Source organism: Epinephelus moara, chromosome 6 (genome assembly GCF_006386435.1).
Source record: "Epinephelus moara isolate mb chromosome 6, YSFRI_EMoa_1.0, whole genome shotgun sequence".
Lineage (NCBI taxonomy): Eukaryota > Metazoa > Chordata > Actinopteri > Perciformes > Serranidae > Epinephelus > Epinephelus moara.
Genome location: NC_065511.1, coordinates 21,513,292 through 21,530,819, shown reverse-complemented (window position 1 = coordinate 21,530,819; position 17,528 = coordinate 21,513,292). Strand labels below are relative to the sequence as shown.

Sequence of the window (17,528 nt, the reverse complement as noted above, 5' to 3'; positions counted from 1 at the left end):
GGGCTCACCTGGCCAACTAATTATGACAGGTGTCTGAGATTGATTTCAGTGATCCAAAGAACCCTGAGACACAATACCATCCATGAGTTTAGTTGAAAAACAAAAAATTTAATCTTTATGACACTTAAATACAATTTGCATAATAATTTGGAACGTGGTGTAGTGTGCTTTCTACTGCTTAGTGCCGGATAAAAGCCCCAACAGACAGATCAAAATATACATACATTCACAGAAAGACAGACAGAACCAGTGAAATATTGTTTGTTTGTTACTTCTCTTAAGTGATAAAATAAGGACAGGTTTGTTTACTAGTGACACGCACTCACAGTACCTAAGGGTGTATGCTGAATAAAAAAACAAGCCCAGTCAAGAAAAAAAAATTAAGTCTTCCTCGAATACACGTAACAGCAAGTCAAATTCAAATCACTTCAAGCTTCATGTGAAGTTTCGACATTCCCAAATTTTGAGTCACGCTTGCTGGGGTGGTGTGACACTCGGAACTGTTAGAAAAGTAATCACCCCAGTTAATCTCATAAAAGCTACAAAAAAGCTGTAGATAACCCTAAAAAGGGATTAGGCTGCTAGAGATGATATGTATGAACAATGCAAATGTGGTTTTGATAAGAAGCAAGGCTCCAAGGATTGGCGTGAGGGAGGATTTACTACTTCTGGGAGGAGTCTCGGGATGAGCTCAAATCTGACCTTTAAGTTATAGTGGCTGTCATTTGACTTCAGTTCTGCTTTGAAAATGTAAATGTTTACTTGAGGTAGGTCATCATGGTATACACTAAAGGTGTTTTCACCCTTGGTCCTTTTTAAATGAACTGAACTCAGTCCTCTTAAAGGGGATCAAAAAGTGGGCAGATGACTTTGAGGTCAACTTCAGCTCTGACGGGGCCTCAGTGCCCTTTCTGTTCACACTACAGCCTATATATAATATATATTTATGTAGTTTTGTTTTCACTTTGACGTGACATTGCAGTGCGGTTATGAACTTAAAATTGGAGGAAAACCTTAGCGCTTCTGTGCATTGTGGACAGTTGCTGTTTGATGCTTTCCTCGTTCCATATCTGTAGAAGTGCAGTTGCTCCATCGTCAGACCAGAGTACTCCTCGTCCACTTGTCGTGCTGTCGTTACCTGTGGCCATGGTTCCGTTGTGTTTATTATGCGTCCCACTGAAATAGAGTGTGATCTGTGTATGGCAAGCCTGGAGGGTTACAATACAATAGCAAAAGGCATAGTGGACCCGCAGCGTTTCGTGTTCACAAGGCACAGGTTAAGTGAACCACAGTCCTCTTTCACATGAACCGACAATGTGAACACAAAAAGAACAGAGTCCCTTTTCTGTTGGTCCACTTTAAAAGGACTGAGTTCGGTTCAGTTAAAAAGGACTAAGGGTGTTTTCACACTTGGTCCTTTTCATCCCTCTGAGTGAACTAAGACCGTGATTCCCTCCAAGAGAACTCAGACCCCTCTTAAGCTTCCAGTCCACAGTGCGGTTCAGTTAACCTGTGCACTGTGAACACAAAGCGCTCCAGGTTCACTTTGCTCTTTGCCGTTGTATTCAGCCCTCTAGATCACATACTGTTGCACTGGGACGCTTGAAAAAAACTGACAAAACCACATCAGCCTGTGACGCTAGCAAGGATATGAAATGTAAAATACATGAAATGGTAACAGTCTACAGTACAGAAACGCTAAGGTTTTCCTCCAGTTGTAAGTACATCTGAAAGCGAGGGGCTTCATAGCAGCACTGCAGTGCTATGTCAAAGTAAAAACAAAACTTTATCAATATATATTATATATGGGCTATAGTGTGAGCAGAGAGAGGACTGAGGGCTGGCTCAACAGGTGCTGTTGGAACTAACACCTAAGTTTCATTTCTCAGGGAAAAAAAAAAAAGCACACACAGAGGTTTGTGGTGTTGTGTTCTTTTAGGGGAAATGAAAGCACAGACCATGTAAATGTGGCCATTACACATTGCCTGTTAACTCTTACATTGCTGAAGTGAGCTTGGTGTGAAATGTTTTAAGGCAATAAATCAGTAAAGACTTGAGAATGCAATAAAAAGAGTCACACGTATTGTCTTTATCACTTGTTTCCTTTTGTTTCAGGATAATTGACAACTGCTCTTTTTATTGATGTTTGAAAGAAATTTTAAAAAATATATATACAGAGTTCTATATCTTTATGTCTGCATCATCAGTACACCAAAACTTCAGTTACAACATCACAAAGTCAATAATTGCTCGCAAATGAAAGAAGCAATCACATTTTGCTTTAACATGTGCAGACAGATGGTTTTCTCTTCCTTTCTTCCCACTGCTGTGCAGGCTGCGGCTGTTCAACATGGCAGGGGTGCGCAAGTGACTGACACGGAGTGCATCTGCAGGTTTTTTCATACCAAAGCCTACGGAAGGTTTCCTGCTTTATATCTGACTCTTCACCACAGATTGGGCTTACAGTTTCACATATCCCTCCAGTATGGTGCAAACAAGAGTCTTGACTTTCAGTGCCACATTTTTGGTGATGTGACCTGATTATTGGACATAACCGCTTGCAACTGCTATTATATATAACAGCAGGTCAATCAAGGCGTTAGCAGAGCAGGCGGCTGTATTCGGAGAGAGCCGAAGACTTTTTCACCCCGTCCCAGATACGGGCTGCGTAGTGAAACCTGTAAAACCAGACCAGAACTTGTATTCACTTCGATGAAACCAGTGTTTTCATGGAGTTTTTTGTAAGAATATATATTTTTGAGCATTTTGCCATTAGCTGATCTGTATAATACAGAGGCAGGCAGGAAATGTGTGGGGGTTGCTGAGCACGAGACAACAACAGAAATGCTTCAAGATCTCTGGATTACTACTGCACCCCTTTTCAAATGCACGGCCTGTTTCATTGGCAGAAAACTTACTTTTTAATACATAATGTTCTACTTGTAACTACAAAGAGCACTGTTGTACTTACCTGCCTTTTGTGTAAAGATCCAGTGTGTAGGATTTAGGGGGATATGTCACAGAAATGGAATATAAAATATAAGAGTGGCTCCTCATCTATGGAGATGGACATGTCCACTGCCATGTTTTTACAGCAGCTCAGAATGGACAAACCAACCACTGGCTCCTGATAGAGCCATTTGCATTTTCACATTTTCACGTCGGCCACCGTAGTCAGAAGCCCATCTGTGATGAGCAGTGTCAGATAAACACTGACTGTGTTTACAAGGTCTTTAGTATCCCGGTTTTGAGGTTTATCCGGCTTTGAGCATATCCGGGATATGATGTTTACATGGAACACAGAGAAACCCAGTTAATTCATATCCCTGTATACATGATAAATACCAGTAACCCGTTTTCTGATCACTGCATCCTATCTGCGCAGGCGTGTGTTACGTCTTTTACGTCTTTTGTTTACAACAGATTGAGCGGGAAATGTGATATATTTATTATATATAGAAGTAAGACAAAAATGAGACCTCTGTGGCCTCTAGCGGGCTTAGCGTTAGTAAATACTCACGTCACATTACAGCTATGGCTCATCCACTTCATCTTCAGCAATGGGAGGAGAGAGCGACAACAAATATTGAGTACGTCACCAACTTTGATAGGTATTCGGCTGTCGCTGCCACCACGCAGTACAAGGCAACAGTGGATGAAAATACGTAGCTGTGACTGGTGGGATAGGATCGTTCTCATGGAGTTTACAGATTCAGAGTGGAGAGAAAACTTCAGAATGAGTAGGGCATCCTTCAGCCGGCTGTGTGACGTAGTTGAACCATTCATGAAACCGGGATAAGGCGTATACATGCTCCAGTATCCCGGCTTCTAACGGAGTACTCCAGGTGGCAAAACCGGGTTTCTTGAAACCGGGAAAAGGGCATAACCCGGTTTCTGAATTCGGGATATGGTGTTTACATGCACAAACACAAAAACGGGATACTTAAAAAACCCCAATCAAAACCGGGATACTAAAGACCTTGTAAACACAGTCGATGATTTGTACAGTGAAAATGCTTTTTTTGTGTGTTTTTATCAGTTTAAATTACCAGGTCTGTTTTTGTGGAGAGGTGGAGACCTCTGGGGATGGATAGATAGATAGATAGATAGATAGATAGAGATAGAGAGAGAGAGAGAGAGAGAGAGAGAGAGAGAGAGAGAGAGAGAGATGCAGCAAAGGGCCACAGGCTGGATTCCAACCCGGGCCACTGCGGCGGTTGTACATGGGGTGCCTGCTCTACCACCAAGCCACCGACGCCCCAGTCAGTCGAATTTTAAGGGGTGTGATGGTGGGCAAATAGTTAAGCAACAAACCACAACATTTCACAACATTTACTGCACATTACACCCCTCTTCATCTTACACCATGTTTCCTGTTTCTCTCTATGCTGTCAACTGTCAAGAAAAGGCAAATAAATCTGAAATGTCCCCACATCCCCAGTGCAAATAATCCCCTTACTGTTGAAACATTTCTATTATCGTGTTTGGTTGATTTATGTTGTCTTTGTCCTCAAGCACCAATGAGTGGTATGCAAATGAAGTTCATGTTATTATAAGTGGAAAGTGAGCAAAAGAAAATGTGGTGTTTACCAGTTCTTCTCGGTAAGGATGGTGTGCGACAGCTGACAGCGGGGCATGGCCAGTATTTGGCTGCGGAGTTTTGAAACCATGGTGGAGAAGGCAGGATGTCCTCTGTATCCCGGGAGCAGGGAGAAGAGCGGGTATGTTCCTGAGCCTTAACACAGTACAGATTAATTCCCATTTTACACGATATACAAGAGGACAATTGAGTTTTGCCTTGTGTGACGATAAATTCTGTATAACCTGCTTTAGTCAGATTATCGTCCCCGTCATTCTCCTGCATAGGAAGGAGGAACATGTTGACTTCAGTTGACAGGTAGTCCTGCCCCAAGCCAGGGAAGATATTGCAGTCCAGCATGGACAGTGTGCCTAAAATGAAACCACATATTCCCAGTCAAATCTCTACACCAAATGCTAATCATAATCGCAGTATTGTCCCAAACCATTCACATTGGTTTTCCCATCTAAACTCAGTTTCAACCATTAAACATGATTTGCTCCTAAAAGTAACCACCAGCGTGGACAGAACATAAATACATATGACGAGAATATTCAAGTAGTTTTGAACCTTTGTATTTGAGATGAGAGTGAGTCATTAATTTGTCCACCACCATGTGCATGTTCTTCAGATTCCTTGGGCAAAAATCATCCCGTCTGGCCTTATTCTGGAGGAACACTGGAGGAATTTAAGGAAGAGATACTTTCATTTTGATATCATTTAACCTGGTTGGCGTGTCATTTTTTGTGTTTCTGCATTAAAAAGTCACCTATGTGAGGATAGTACTCCGCTCCATCGTCATTGCCTGAGGAGCCAGTGCTGTCATGGCTTGCAGATGGAGTGGAGGGTTTCAGCATCTCAGCAGTCTGAAGAAACCTATCCACAAACATTATGTTTAAGTTTCTGTGTGGTAAGAACTTTTGCATTCACTAGGGAAAAGTTGAAAAGGTTGGGTAATTAAAGCTGGGGTAGGCAGTTTCATTTTGTGTAATTTGGGCAAAAATCCCACAGTAAACTTTGAGTATTGTGAGAGAAAACTAGACTTGTGCACCTCCTCTTAACTGTTTTCAGGCTTTAGCAAATCTAGGCCGTGACGGGAGACTTTGGCCAATCAGCAGTTCCTACTGGCTGTTCTAAAAACGCAGATGTGTGTGCATTGACGTCCTTTCTGTGAATGATTTATTCCTGATTCAATGGCAGAGAATCCTGCACAGAAAGTAACTATTCCAGCATTTGTAACAACTGCCTACACTGCAAAGCAAATAAGAAAGGAAGATGGATTTATCAAGTAAGTCTGAAAATAAACAAAATAAAACAAAATCTTGTTAAAAGTTGCTAAAAATGTTGTGAATAGTTTATCCTTCTGCCAACTAGAGCCAAAGGCTCATGGCTGTGACTTCAAATTCACATTTATGTAGCTAATGTTAGCTAGAGCCTTGAATTACAATGTGTCCCCTGCCTTATTCCACACTGCTACCCAACCCAAGTTCACCCAGTGAAAACCCCAGCTCTGAGGTCAGCAAACTTTCTGTTGCTACGGTTACACAGGTCAGACCCACTGCTGCTGCTAGCCACAAGCCCGCTAAAACATCCAGCACTGGGGGGTTTTGTGCTGGCTAAATTCAAACTACTACGGCCACAAACCGAAGGTCCGTTTGCAGAACTGCTGCACGTTCTCCTCCCAGTGGCAGGGAGCGAGAAAGAGAGCGTGGGGTAAGAGGGGACCAAGTGAATGCGCTTCCTCAATTCCACAATGGAATAATTAAATAAATCAAACACTGGGTTACTGTATAAATGGTGTGCATATGCCCCTAGGTGTCTGAGGGGAGGACAGAGCAGGGAGCAGCAGCAGGAGGGTTGATTTTCAGCCTTTTTCTTTCTTTATTGCTATTCCCAGATTTCTGCCTACCCCAGCTTTAATCATCTTACAATATACATACGAGCATGTAATATTATTTTTAGACATGCTTGAGAAAAAATGCCCTTGAATTCCTAAACTTTTAAAGATATACAAGTTGTTACATTTGGTTTAAATGAATTTATATACTCTCCAAGCCAATATAATCTACTATCTAGCTACCACCCAGCTGATTAGAGTCATTGCTGTCAACTATAGTTATAAATTTCAGTTGTGTAGAGTCACATTAGGGAAAGTATACACATGGAACGTTCCTTGTGTATACATGGCAAGTCATTGTCAACAGGCCTGGCTCCACCTGTATTTGCTGTTTACAAAGCCAATGGAAAGATAAACATTATTGAGCTTATGAAAAAGCAGAAGACAAATATCCTCTCAAGATACAAGATGAAATGCTTAACATTCCTGTGTGTGTGGGAGAGGGAGCTTTGCGAGCTATCCTCTTGTTTTGTTGCCTGAGCAGTAACTATATCACAGATCCATTGCAAATAAGCAAGTACCAACCTGTAAAGGTTTAAGTCAGTGAACCAGTCTTGAACCACAATGACTACATGGCACACTGTAAACAGGAAGGCGGCGATCTGAAGTGACTGTTAACAGATTATGCAGAGAGAGATCAAACAGTTACATGTGAATGTGTGCGTACAGAAGAATTAAAATGACCAATAAACTGTCATTGAACATTGAATCAGAGGACTAAAGGTACATATTGGTCCCCAGAGGTTATGCATCAGTATTAACATGACACAACAAGTGTTTTCACCCACTGCCATCTGCAGGCCAGACACTGACCTGCATCTCAACATATGTGTGAGGGAGGTTGTACTCTGGAGGCAACTTCCGATCGTTGTTGATGAGGTGGTCGAGAATAGATGGGCTGAGCATTGGCTGAGGAAACAAATAAGGCAATTACACCCAACTGATCAATCCTCAACCAGCTACAGTGTCATTTCTTTCTATTCCAAAGTCACACTTCAACTCACATAGTTCATAACAAATTAAAAATACATCAGAAAAACAACTCACTGTATCCACAATACATCACTCATACCTGTGTATCCAAGAAGATGACTCTCTCCTGTGTGATGAAGAAATCAATGCCTGTGCTCTGGTTTCCTCCTCGTTCCTTGATTTCTTGAGTCTGGGCTCTGAATACATAACCCCTGTGCAAACAAACATACATTACATCAGTTTAAGTCTCACTGCACTGGTTCAGCTAAATAAAAACAACTGCAATTAACAAATGCATGCTGTGGATACAGTGAAAAGTCTACATGAGAAATGAACTTAGTTCTTCTGTAGTACTTTGAATTCTTTCTAAACAAATCAATTTTAGATTTTAAACAAATTATAACCAGCTGAAACACTCCACATTTCTCTACAGAAGCAGATGGTATGCTATATCGACTCTGTGTTCAGCAAGAGTACCGTCACTTTTTAGTGGTTTTTTATTGAAGGAGAAATGCAAATCATACAGAATTACAACTGAAACAATACGTTTACTTCCATTTTTCTTTTCTTTTTTAACAAAACATACATCACTTTTTATGTGGAGTTTTAAAAGACAGAATTTTGCTGCTGATTTAAAGCAACAGAAATGTATTGGTTTGTGTTACTGGTTTTGGTAATTCAATCTCTTTGTTTTTGAACACTGCTTCTATTCCAAATGAACAATATAAATAGTAAATTAACAGAAAGACAAATTGGGGCTGACAGTACACTCCTAACAAGACAACTGTGTTAGGTCTGGGTGATTCACCAACTTTTATATTCAGGTACGATTTTGGCTTCCAACAATTATGAAAACAAGATAATGGAGATAAGACATTAATTGTGCTCAATTCCATTTTGTAATGATGATCTCATTTTGTCATGTGTTGTAAATTCAGCACACCCCTTTCCTTTAAAGCTGTGCACTTTTGTCCCTTTTTCAAAGCCAGGCTGAGCCCATGTTTACTTTACCTTGAGCCTTTGATCAACAAGAAAATTAAAAGCCATACAGCTGTTTGGAAACACCTAAGTTTCAAGTAGTTTGACAAGGAACAATAACAAATGCTCTGCAAGATTTGAGACATGGTGGTGTCTGCGCCACATGGCAATAAGACCAATTTATTTAATGATCTGAAATGTAATCAAAATGCAATTACCTCTCACACAGCTCTCCTCTGTTAAAAAGGCCTTTCTTTTTCTAAATTATTTGAATGCATGATGTTTCCAAAGTCAATGAGTAATTGTTTTAAATGATTGTTATCTCAGTATTAATCAAAATAATCATGATTATGATTTTTGCCATGATCGAGCAGCCCTAAAATGTATTCATCCATCCATCCATCCCATTTTCATGAGATATATAATCCCTCCAGCGTGTTCTGGGTCTGCCCCGGGGCCTTCCACCAGTGGGACGTGCCCGGAACACCTCTGACGTGAGGTGCCCAGGAAACACCCTGATCAGATGCCTGAACCACTTCAACTGATCACTTTCGACGCGAAGGAGCAGCAGCTCTATCCTGAGCTCCCTCCGGATGTCCGAGCTCCTCACCCTATCACTAAGGCTGAGCCCAGCCACCACACGGAGGAAACTCATTTCGGCCGCTTGTACCCGCGATCTCATTCTTTCAGTCACAACCCAGAGCTCATGACCATAGGTGAGGGTTGGGAGTGAGTTACTGCCCCAAGTGAGGAAGTTCAAGCCCTAAAATGTATTAAAACCAAAACATTTTTACTCTCTTTAACAACCTGAAACAACAGCTGAGGTGTGTGGGCACTATGTGGCACCATAGACAAAAAAATTACATACTATATTATTATACTCTGCTTGTTTGTGGACTATTCTTGTTCTGATCAAATTATTTTACTGGTCACTGGTGTAACAATGCTATAGTTTTAGACCAATCTGTAGCACAGTTAGGTTTAGTAGTATATTAACAGTACTGCAAGTCTAAATGGTAGATTTTTCCAAAACTTACATTTCACTCCTCTTCTTACACTAAACTGGTATCAGGAACACAATATTTTATCATTTTAAATTCCTCTTACATACTAGATTTAATGTCATTATGGGAAATCCTCATCCTCATCAGCATCTTTTAACTGGGTGCTTCCTTGACCAGCCCTTACCTTTGGTCTTCCTCAGGAGTGTTGGCAGATAACAGTGACATGATTGTAGATTTTCCACTTCCCTGCAGGCCAACGACTCCCACCACCAACATATCTGTCTGGTCCCTCAGATACTGCAACACATGACAACAAAACACAAACATTAAAGGGATAGTGCACCCAAAACTTCCGGATTTCAGAGTTCAAATGACGTTTTTCCAAACAACTTTTTATGTCTGGGCTTCAGGACACTTGGATCACTACGGACGAGCAGTATGGAGATATTTTGTGGTTTCAATTATGTGTTTTTGGACGTTTTAATCTGGGGTGCCATCAGCCTGGATTAGGTGGAGTTGTGCTGCTACCCACTCCCCCCTGGGATCTCCGCAAGTGATGTGAGGACTCTAAAACTTCACTACAGCCTCCCTTGGCATGAGGGTGAGTAGATAATGGCTGGATTTTCATTTTTGGGTGCACTATCTCTTTAATAAATCATATAATACAATGACTGCACAGTAAACTAAATTCATTAAACATTAACTCACCTCCATGGCACTGTCACACCAATTCATCTGATCATCCACAAGCTTAATGCTGTGCTTCATCTTCTCTGGAGGGAGGAGCTTAGACTGACCAACCATGGCTGGAGGTCAGATAAAAAGATTCAAGATTTACTTTCTTGCTCTATGTGCACATAAGTTGACCTTAATGTGTGCAGTATTTCTAAACATCACAGTAACAGAACTTTGTATTTTTGTGGAATCAACAACGACTCACGGTCCACAGCGCTGCTCGATGCAGAGGCACCCATTCCCCTGTTTTGGATCTGGTATACAGGCTGGGTGGGTCTCTGGCCCTCCCTCTCCATCTTAGAGGGCCCAGGACCAGAGGGCTGAGCCGCCGCTTCTGGAGGAGTCCCCGGCTTCCCTCCATCGTCCCTGGCTTTCATTAGCATGATGGGCTTCTCCAGGACTGGGGCTCCACTGACAGGTGCATTCTGTGATGGCTTGGCCTTGAAAAGGATCCAACGGCAGCACAAGTCAATGGGTTGCATGACCGGAGAATTGAAAGAGATTACTAAATGACCTTCCAAGGGTCTGCAAAAATCTATTCCCTTATTTATTTGCTGATTATACATGTCTGGTATCTTCACATGAAACTTTTCATACATTGATTCAAGAAGCAAATGAGGAGCTAGCATCTATTTCTAAATGGTTTCGAGTGACTAGCTTTGCCAATAAATGTGAATCATCCGCTTCTCTCTTCAGACAATATAAGCTATTATCAATTTCTAATGTTAAGATATACCAGACTTGTATGTACAGCTCTCTCATGACTTGCCTGGCGTTTTCCAGAACTCCTTTATCTCTTCATCAGACATTCACTCATATTCCACAAGACACTCTAAGGACTTTTATCTTCCATATTTTTTTTACTTCTCTTAATCAATATTCACTGAAATACAGAGGACCATCTCTTTGGACCGACCTTCTTCCATCTCTACAATCATTGTCTACATTATCGTTATTAAAAAGTCATCTGAAAAGGATTTGAAAAGACGCGTAACACTTCATTGATTCATTTGTAATTTATGTTTTGAAAATTGCACATCCTTAACAATTTTGTATTACGTCTAGTCTGGAAGTCTTGCTCAACCTTCGTTTTTTGTCTTTTTCTTTTTATGTATGATTGTTGTTCATTTAGTCGGGGAGGTATTTTCATAAGCTATTTTGGCTTCTAACCTCACCTTTTATATTTCTTTTTCCTGTATTTTCTATGCATGTATGTGCAAATAAACTAAACTAAACACGCTTTACGTCCTGATCATTTACTAACTGTGACTCATTTTTTCTGACGTTGTGAATTGTGTAAATGGAGGCAGCTTACACTGCCTTGGACAAACACGTCTGCAAAACTAATCCATGTAAGAGTATTTGTTCTGATGGCATTATCATTACTATGGGTATTATTGTTTGTGTTCAACAAGGAGAGCTGTTGTAAGAGCTTAGTATCTGACAAACCAACATACCCTTTCTCCAGGGGGTTTTGCGAGGATGATGGGGGTTTTCTGAATGAGAGGGCCAGGTGGATCCTCGCTTCCATCCTGAACACACAAATTTAAATGGGTCACTATTCTGAAGTACAGACGTTAAACTACAAAGCAGGCGTCATTACTGCATGTATGTGTGTTTGTGTTACAGCTACCCTTCGTTCCCTCGGTTGATAGTCTCGATCCCGACTGGGACCGGACAGATTTTGCCCCGGAGGTCCAGCATCTCTGTCTCCCCGGCGTCGCCTCCTCCTGCGCCCCTGCCCGTACATCCCTGGCTGACTGTGTCCGGACTCTGACATGTCGCTGCTCCCCTGGTTCACCACAGCAGTACAACTGATGTCAACAGTAAGCTAGCTAAAGAGGGGAACCCAGTTCAAGCAGAAGCGACCTGAAAATAACGTTACCGTCACTGAAATATCTTCGAAACTAGAAATATGCTCTCAGCTAACGTTAGCAGCCCTGTGAGAATTCCTGTATTTAACGTTTAAAAACAAAAATGACATCGTTAACGTTCAAACCTAAGTACTTGTTGTCGCTTCGGTGTAGTAACGTTAGCTAAAGCATTCCATTGGTGCGCTTGTTTTGTAACTCGGTGTTGACCGTTACGCTCGGGCGTTTTAACGTTGCAACCCGCTGAAAGAAACTCCACCCGCCTGGTATTCGTTTTGTTACCAAACAAACAAACCTCGTCCGTCTGGTAAGTGAAGTCGACATGAAACATTGTAATGATGTTGGTAGTTCCGTTATTTCAATCCTCAATGGAAGTGGCGTTAAACTCATTTATTATTATTATTATTATTATTATTATTATTTATTATACTCATTTCATTCGGCCACATAAAAGTCCGAGTTGCTCGCAGGTGGGCCGGACTAGTAAAATTATTGCATAATACCCTGTAAATACCAGACACCTCCATTTTATTTATTTATTTATTTTTTTTACCTTTTTTTGTTTAAAGAGGTACATTTTAAAACGCATCCCATTTACAAATCAACTGACAAACAGCCTGTGATGTCCTCAGAAGAATAAATGCAATTTTATCAATATTTCTCAGTTTTTCCACGTTCAGTCAGTCGATCACTCACTGTCATTACATGTGCATTTTTCTATCCATTTCCACCCCTGTGTTGGTTGTAATCCTGACATCACCACACCAAACTAAAGTGAGAGAAAAGAAGTGTATTCTGATCAGGGTGGAAAAATGAAGAAAGCGACTCACTGTTTAACCTGCTGCTGAAACCTGGCACCTCTTAGCCTTCACAAGTGCGTCGCTATTAGATGTCATCCACTGGGTCAGATTGGACCCTTTGGCGGCCGGTTCTTGCCATATGTTTGACACCCCTGCTCTATGGTACCGTGTTGCCTGTACAGGCCATTTATACTCACACTCACACTTGAAAAAGACTCAGGGTCCCAAGGAAACCAGTAGCACAGTTTATATTATTATAACATGACTTCCTGGAGGACATGTTGAATGCCATTTTCGGGGGCTTCATCGCATGGCATAGTTCAGTTCTACCAACTCTCAACATAAAAATAGTCTGAAAATATCTTTATCTGTCATTTTATTATCTGGAAATAATTTGGTTCACAAAATTTGATGAGTAAAGTTGAATTTTAATTGTTTAATGTACTTCATAGAAAATTGCTAATTTGCAAATGTTACCTTGAAGAAACACCATATGTTAAAGCAGTGGTTCCCAACTGGTCCAGCTACAGGGTCCATATTTCTCCTTAGTCACAAGTTCAAGGTCCCCACAGGTTAATACATTCAGCATCATACTTGCTTTTTGCCACTCACTTTGTCACTCTCACTTTACAGCAGGACACAGCACTTCAAAATAAACACTCTGTGCTGGAAAAGTACCTAAAAGTAAAGTGTGTTTTTTTACAATCATAACATGTTTGAATTAAAATTGGAGAATCGCAGAAATATTAAAGTTTCTTTAGCCGTGGAAGTTGAGTGAAACCTTCTGGTGCATTCTGGGAGGTGTAGGCGCCCCTCTTCCGGTATTAACCGGATATGGAGTAGTACGGTCAGTGGGCGCCATCAACAACATGATGGTGGTTTTAATTAAGGAATTCATAGGGTTTTACTTATTGTAGTGTGCTGAATTGTGTCTCAGTTGTCTCCAGCTGTACAGATGGATTCGCTTCAGACACAAATCTTGGACAGAGGCTGATTTATAAAGGATGTAGTTCCCTGAAAACCCGGAACATCACAGACAAGTTGACGTTGACGCTAATGTTAGCTGTTTGTATTTTTAAGTAACGCTCAGTAACTGATCGAAACATCACCTTCTGGTTTGGATTCATAATTTTATTTCACCTCTGCTCTGAGCTGCAGGAGGCAGTTCTTGGTCCAGCACTTTGGGACAGAGGTAACTACACTCTTCATGTGCAGGTGTTACACTCAGAGGTCTCCTGTATGACTCACATGCAGTCGTCATCCTAGATGAAAACATATTAAAACATAATGTGACATTAAAAGTAAAGCAAACGTAGCAAACCGGTTGTAAAGGGGAGAATAGTCATTGGGTTGTGCTGGTAAATGGTAGCGTTTATAATGAAGCCATGTCAAGACTTGGTTATCCTCAAGAGCTCTGCTGCTAACTATTAGTTTGCTTTTTCCATGACGGTTTAGTCTACAAACAGCCAAAAAACAGTGAATAGTTAAACATGTGAACCTGTCACAACTTCCCAGACACTAAGGTGACCTCTTTAAGGTGCTAATTTTGATTTAAACTCACATATATCAATCTGAGAGGATGTGACAATGAAAGGCAGCCATGCTAGCATCTCTGTGAGGCTGTGCTGTAACGTTACTTAGCACAGGGGTGCTTTGAGCTTACAATGCTAATGTGCTATCTTTAAGCAGTGTTCACCATCTTAGCTTAGCGTGTTAGCATGCTAGCACTTGCTAATTACTACTAAACATGAAGCACAGCTGAAGCTAATGGGAATGACACTACTTTTACAAGCATGTAGCCATACACCAAAGTATAGTACAAGTTGTCAGATAATTGATTCAGACTAATTAGTGTTTATAAATAATGATATATGAACCATTTTTGTGACAGTGTGACTTTTAGACTATAATATTGTTTCAGCTCTAAACCACACATGTATAATAACTGTATTTTGGCAAGATCTTTAACTTAAAGGTCCAGTGTGTAGGATTTAGGGGGATGTTTTGGCAGAAATTGAATATAATAGGTAATAATAATAACAATAATAATAGGACTGCCGTGTTGCACCACCATGGGCCTACAGTAGTCCACAATGGACAAACGAAACATTGGCTTGAGTTTTTGCATCAGCCATCATAATTCGCATGTTCTTGATGATGAGTCATATTGGAAAGACACTGATTTTTTTAACATGAAACAGCTTTTGTTTTTTGTTTTTTACTGGTTTAAATCACCTGGTCCATTTGTTTTGGCGAGGAAGAGACCTCTGTGGATAATTAGGCTCCCCGTAAAAACCTCCTGAACAATTTACACTAAAGTAATTCTAACGAGGAATAGTTACAGCTGGTTGCAATCTGTCATCCTCACCACTAGATGTCGCTAAATCCCCCTAAATCTTACACACTGCTCCTTTAAGACTTAATAGCTGTCGTCTGCTGTGATGCTTGTTCTGCAATGCTTGTATGAAATCTGTAATATGGATTTATTCCTAAACATTTTTAAGTGATTCTGCCCGTTCTGCTTTACGTTACAGACCACCCAGAGGTTTGCCTTGACCAGCTCCTTATGTCTGAAGACTCGAGCAGTGATGAAGAATGGGGTTCATCCACAGAATGGAAGATGGATGATTCTAACAGAGAGGGGAGATGTTGGGAATGTGGCAAGAAATTCAGCAAAATGACAAACTTGATGTTGCATTACAAAAGCCACGACATCAAAGCCACCTGCTACATCTGCGAGGTTACTTTCCGACGCCTGACTTCTCTCTCCATGCACCTGGAGAATGTGCACTTGCCACCCCTCTGCAAAAAGTGCCCTCAGGCTTTCGGTAATGTGTGGGACCTCAACAAGCATGCTGAAACACATTACACAAGCTCAACGCCGTTACAAGAAGCTCCCTCTTTGATTTCTGAGGTCACACATCAGAGTCAGAATAGTAACAACTCTCCTGATAACACGACAGCACAGCAAAGCACAGCCTTAATGCCGCGCGACTCAGTGTCAGAGTTGAGGTCTCAACAAAGAATTGAGGTGAACACAGAGACATCTGAAAACAGCGTAGAGTATACAGTGGGTGAAGATGACAAAGATATTGACATGGAAAGTGATGGTGAGAAAACAGACGATTCAGCAAGCTCTGAATCTGATGACAAAGATAAGACACGCTCTAAACTTGCAGTCTTGCGTCCAGCTGATCCCGAAACAGGCTCAAGTTCAACCAATGATTCCACTGATTCTTCTAGTAGTTTGCACTCTAAAAAAACCCCTGCAGCCCCTCCTAATGTTAATAGTCCAATGTGTGCTGCGTGTGGTCGGGGGCCATTTCGATCAATGAAGCTCCATTTGCTGCACTGTAGTGGTGTAAGGGTAAAATATCAGTGTTCAGTATGCAAGAACGTCTTTGTAACTGAGAAGTCTCTTAAGGAGCACTACATGCCTTTGTATACCTGTGAAATCTGTGGCCAGGTTTTCCCTCAGGAGCGCTTGTACCATCTCCACCAGTGTCCCAAGACAAACAAACCGCCGCTGGCCCTCTTTTGTTCCGAGTCACTGCCGCAAGCGTGTAACATTTGCAAATGTTTTTTCACCTCGGAGAAATATCTGCTAGGCCATGTCACCAGAGTCCACACATCAGTGGTGAGCACCAAAGTGTGTATTATCACCAATCCATCAGCGCTCGCTGGTAAAAAAGTTTCACCAGGTGTCCGAGGCACAGCAGTGCAGTCAGCCATCACTAGTCCACATGTGGTCAGTCAGCTCATGAATGGAAAGCTCTGTGCTGGCCAGACCTATGCAGGGTCTCTGTCCACTGCTGTGAAATCTAGCCCTTCCTCTCTTTTGACCTCCTCTTCCTACCCGGGCAGACCCCCTGCCACTATATGCATGGCGTCTGCTGCTGCTCCTATCAGATCAGGAGAAGACTTTGCTCTAGCTCCAAACAGCCAACTTAGAAGCCATCTGTCTGCACCTTTATTTGTTCCTCCTGGTGCCACTGACACAACTCCATCTACTGAGGCCTCTGACCCCGTCACTCCACCAACGCCGACCATTCTGGCCATGTTTGAGAACGACAGCCACGACGTCGCTTTGATGAAACGTATGAACACAGGCTGGCGCTCCAAGGCCGCCTACCCCTGCAGGCAGTGCGGTGCCATCTTCCGGCAGCCCTCCCTCATCATCAGCCACCGCTACCTCCACCGAGGCCACCGCTCACACCAGTGCCAGTGCGGCCGAGCTTTTAAGCACCGGCTGCACCTGCTGCGACATTGCATTCAGCATGCAGAGACTGTAAGCTACATCTGTGTCAGCTGCGGAGAGACTTTCACTGGAGCAAAACTCTTAGCCGAGCACGTAAGTGGCAAATCACAGAAGAAATCTCGTTCTGGACGGACATTAAAATGTAAAGCGAAGAGAGAGTGCAGAATTCCCTTTACATGTGACTGTGGACAACTCTTTTTTAGGCCTTCAGCTTACATATGGCATCAACTTAAAAACAGGACAAAAACAAAACGATCGAAGAAACCCTTGGAATGAGACAGCAGACACATCTCTTGTTTCCCCTTGGTACACTTCTCCAGCTTTCGGCATCACACTTTAAAACGAAATGTTAACTCAGAGTGATGTTTCATGTCCGGTTGTCAGTATTTTGTTTGATTTTTGTAAGACAATATCAAAGCAAAATCACATACACA

The 17,528-nt window shown here is 41.8% G+C and overlaps 2 protein-coding genes across 2 annotated transcripts; one reads left to right on the top strand and one right to left on the bottom strand.

Annotated features, from left to right (window-relative positions):
• Positions 1 to 2,174: 2,174 nt before the first annotated feature.
• Positions 2,175 to 12,271, bottom strand: smg9 (SMG9 nonsense mediated mRNA decay factor). Its single transcript, XM_050047599.1, has 13 exons — positions 11,799 to 12,271; positions 11,623 to 11,697; positions 10,371 to 10,605; positions 10,139 to 10,236; positions 9,615 to 9,727; positions 7,549 to 7,660; positions 7,290 to 7,385; positions 7,002 to 7,087; positions 5,349 to 5,455; positions 5,150 to 5,257; positions 4,825 to 4,950; positions 4,591 to 4,735; positions 2,175 to 2,678 (listed from the first exon to the last, which is right to left on the bottom strand). The coding sequence occupies exons 1-13, from the start codon at positions 11,943 to 11,945 to the stop codon at positions 2,600 to 2,602; spliced, it is 1,527 nt and encodes a 508-aa protein (XP_049903556.1). The 5' UTR covers positions 11,946 to 12,271; the 3' UTR covers positions 2,175 to 2,599.
• A 1,412-nt stretch (positions 12,272 to 13,683) lies between these two features.
• On the top strand, positions 13,684 to 17,389 carry si:dkey-79d12.4 (zinc finger protein 836). The gene is made up of 2 exons (XM_050046852.1): positions 13,684 to 14,028; positions 15,371 to 17,389. Exon 2 carries the CDS (start codon positions 15,403 to 15,405, stop codon positions 17,368 to 17,370), a length of 1,968 nt encoding a protein of 655 aa, XP_049902809.1. The 5' UTR covers positions 13,684 to 14,028; positions 15,371 to 15,402; the 3' UTR covers positions 17,371 to 17,389.
• Positions 17,390 to 17,528: the final 139 nt, after the last annotated feature.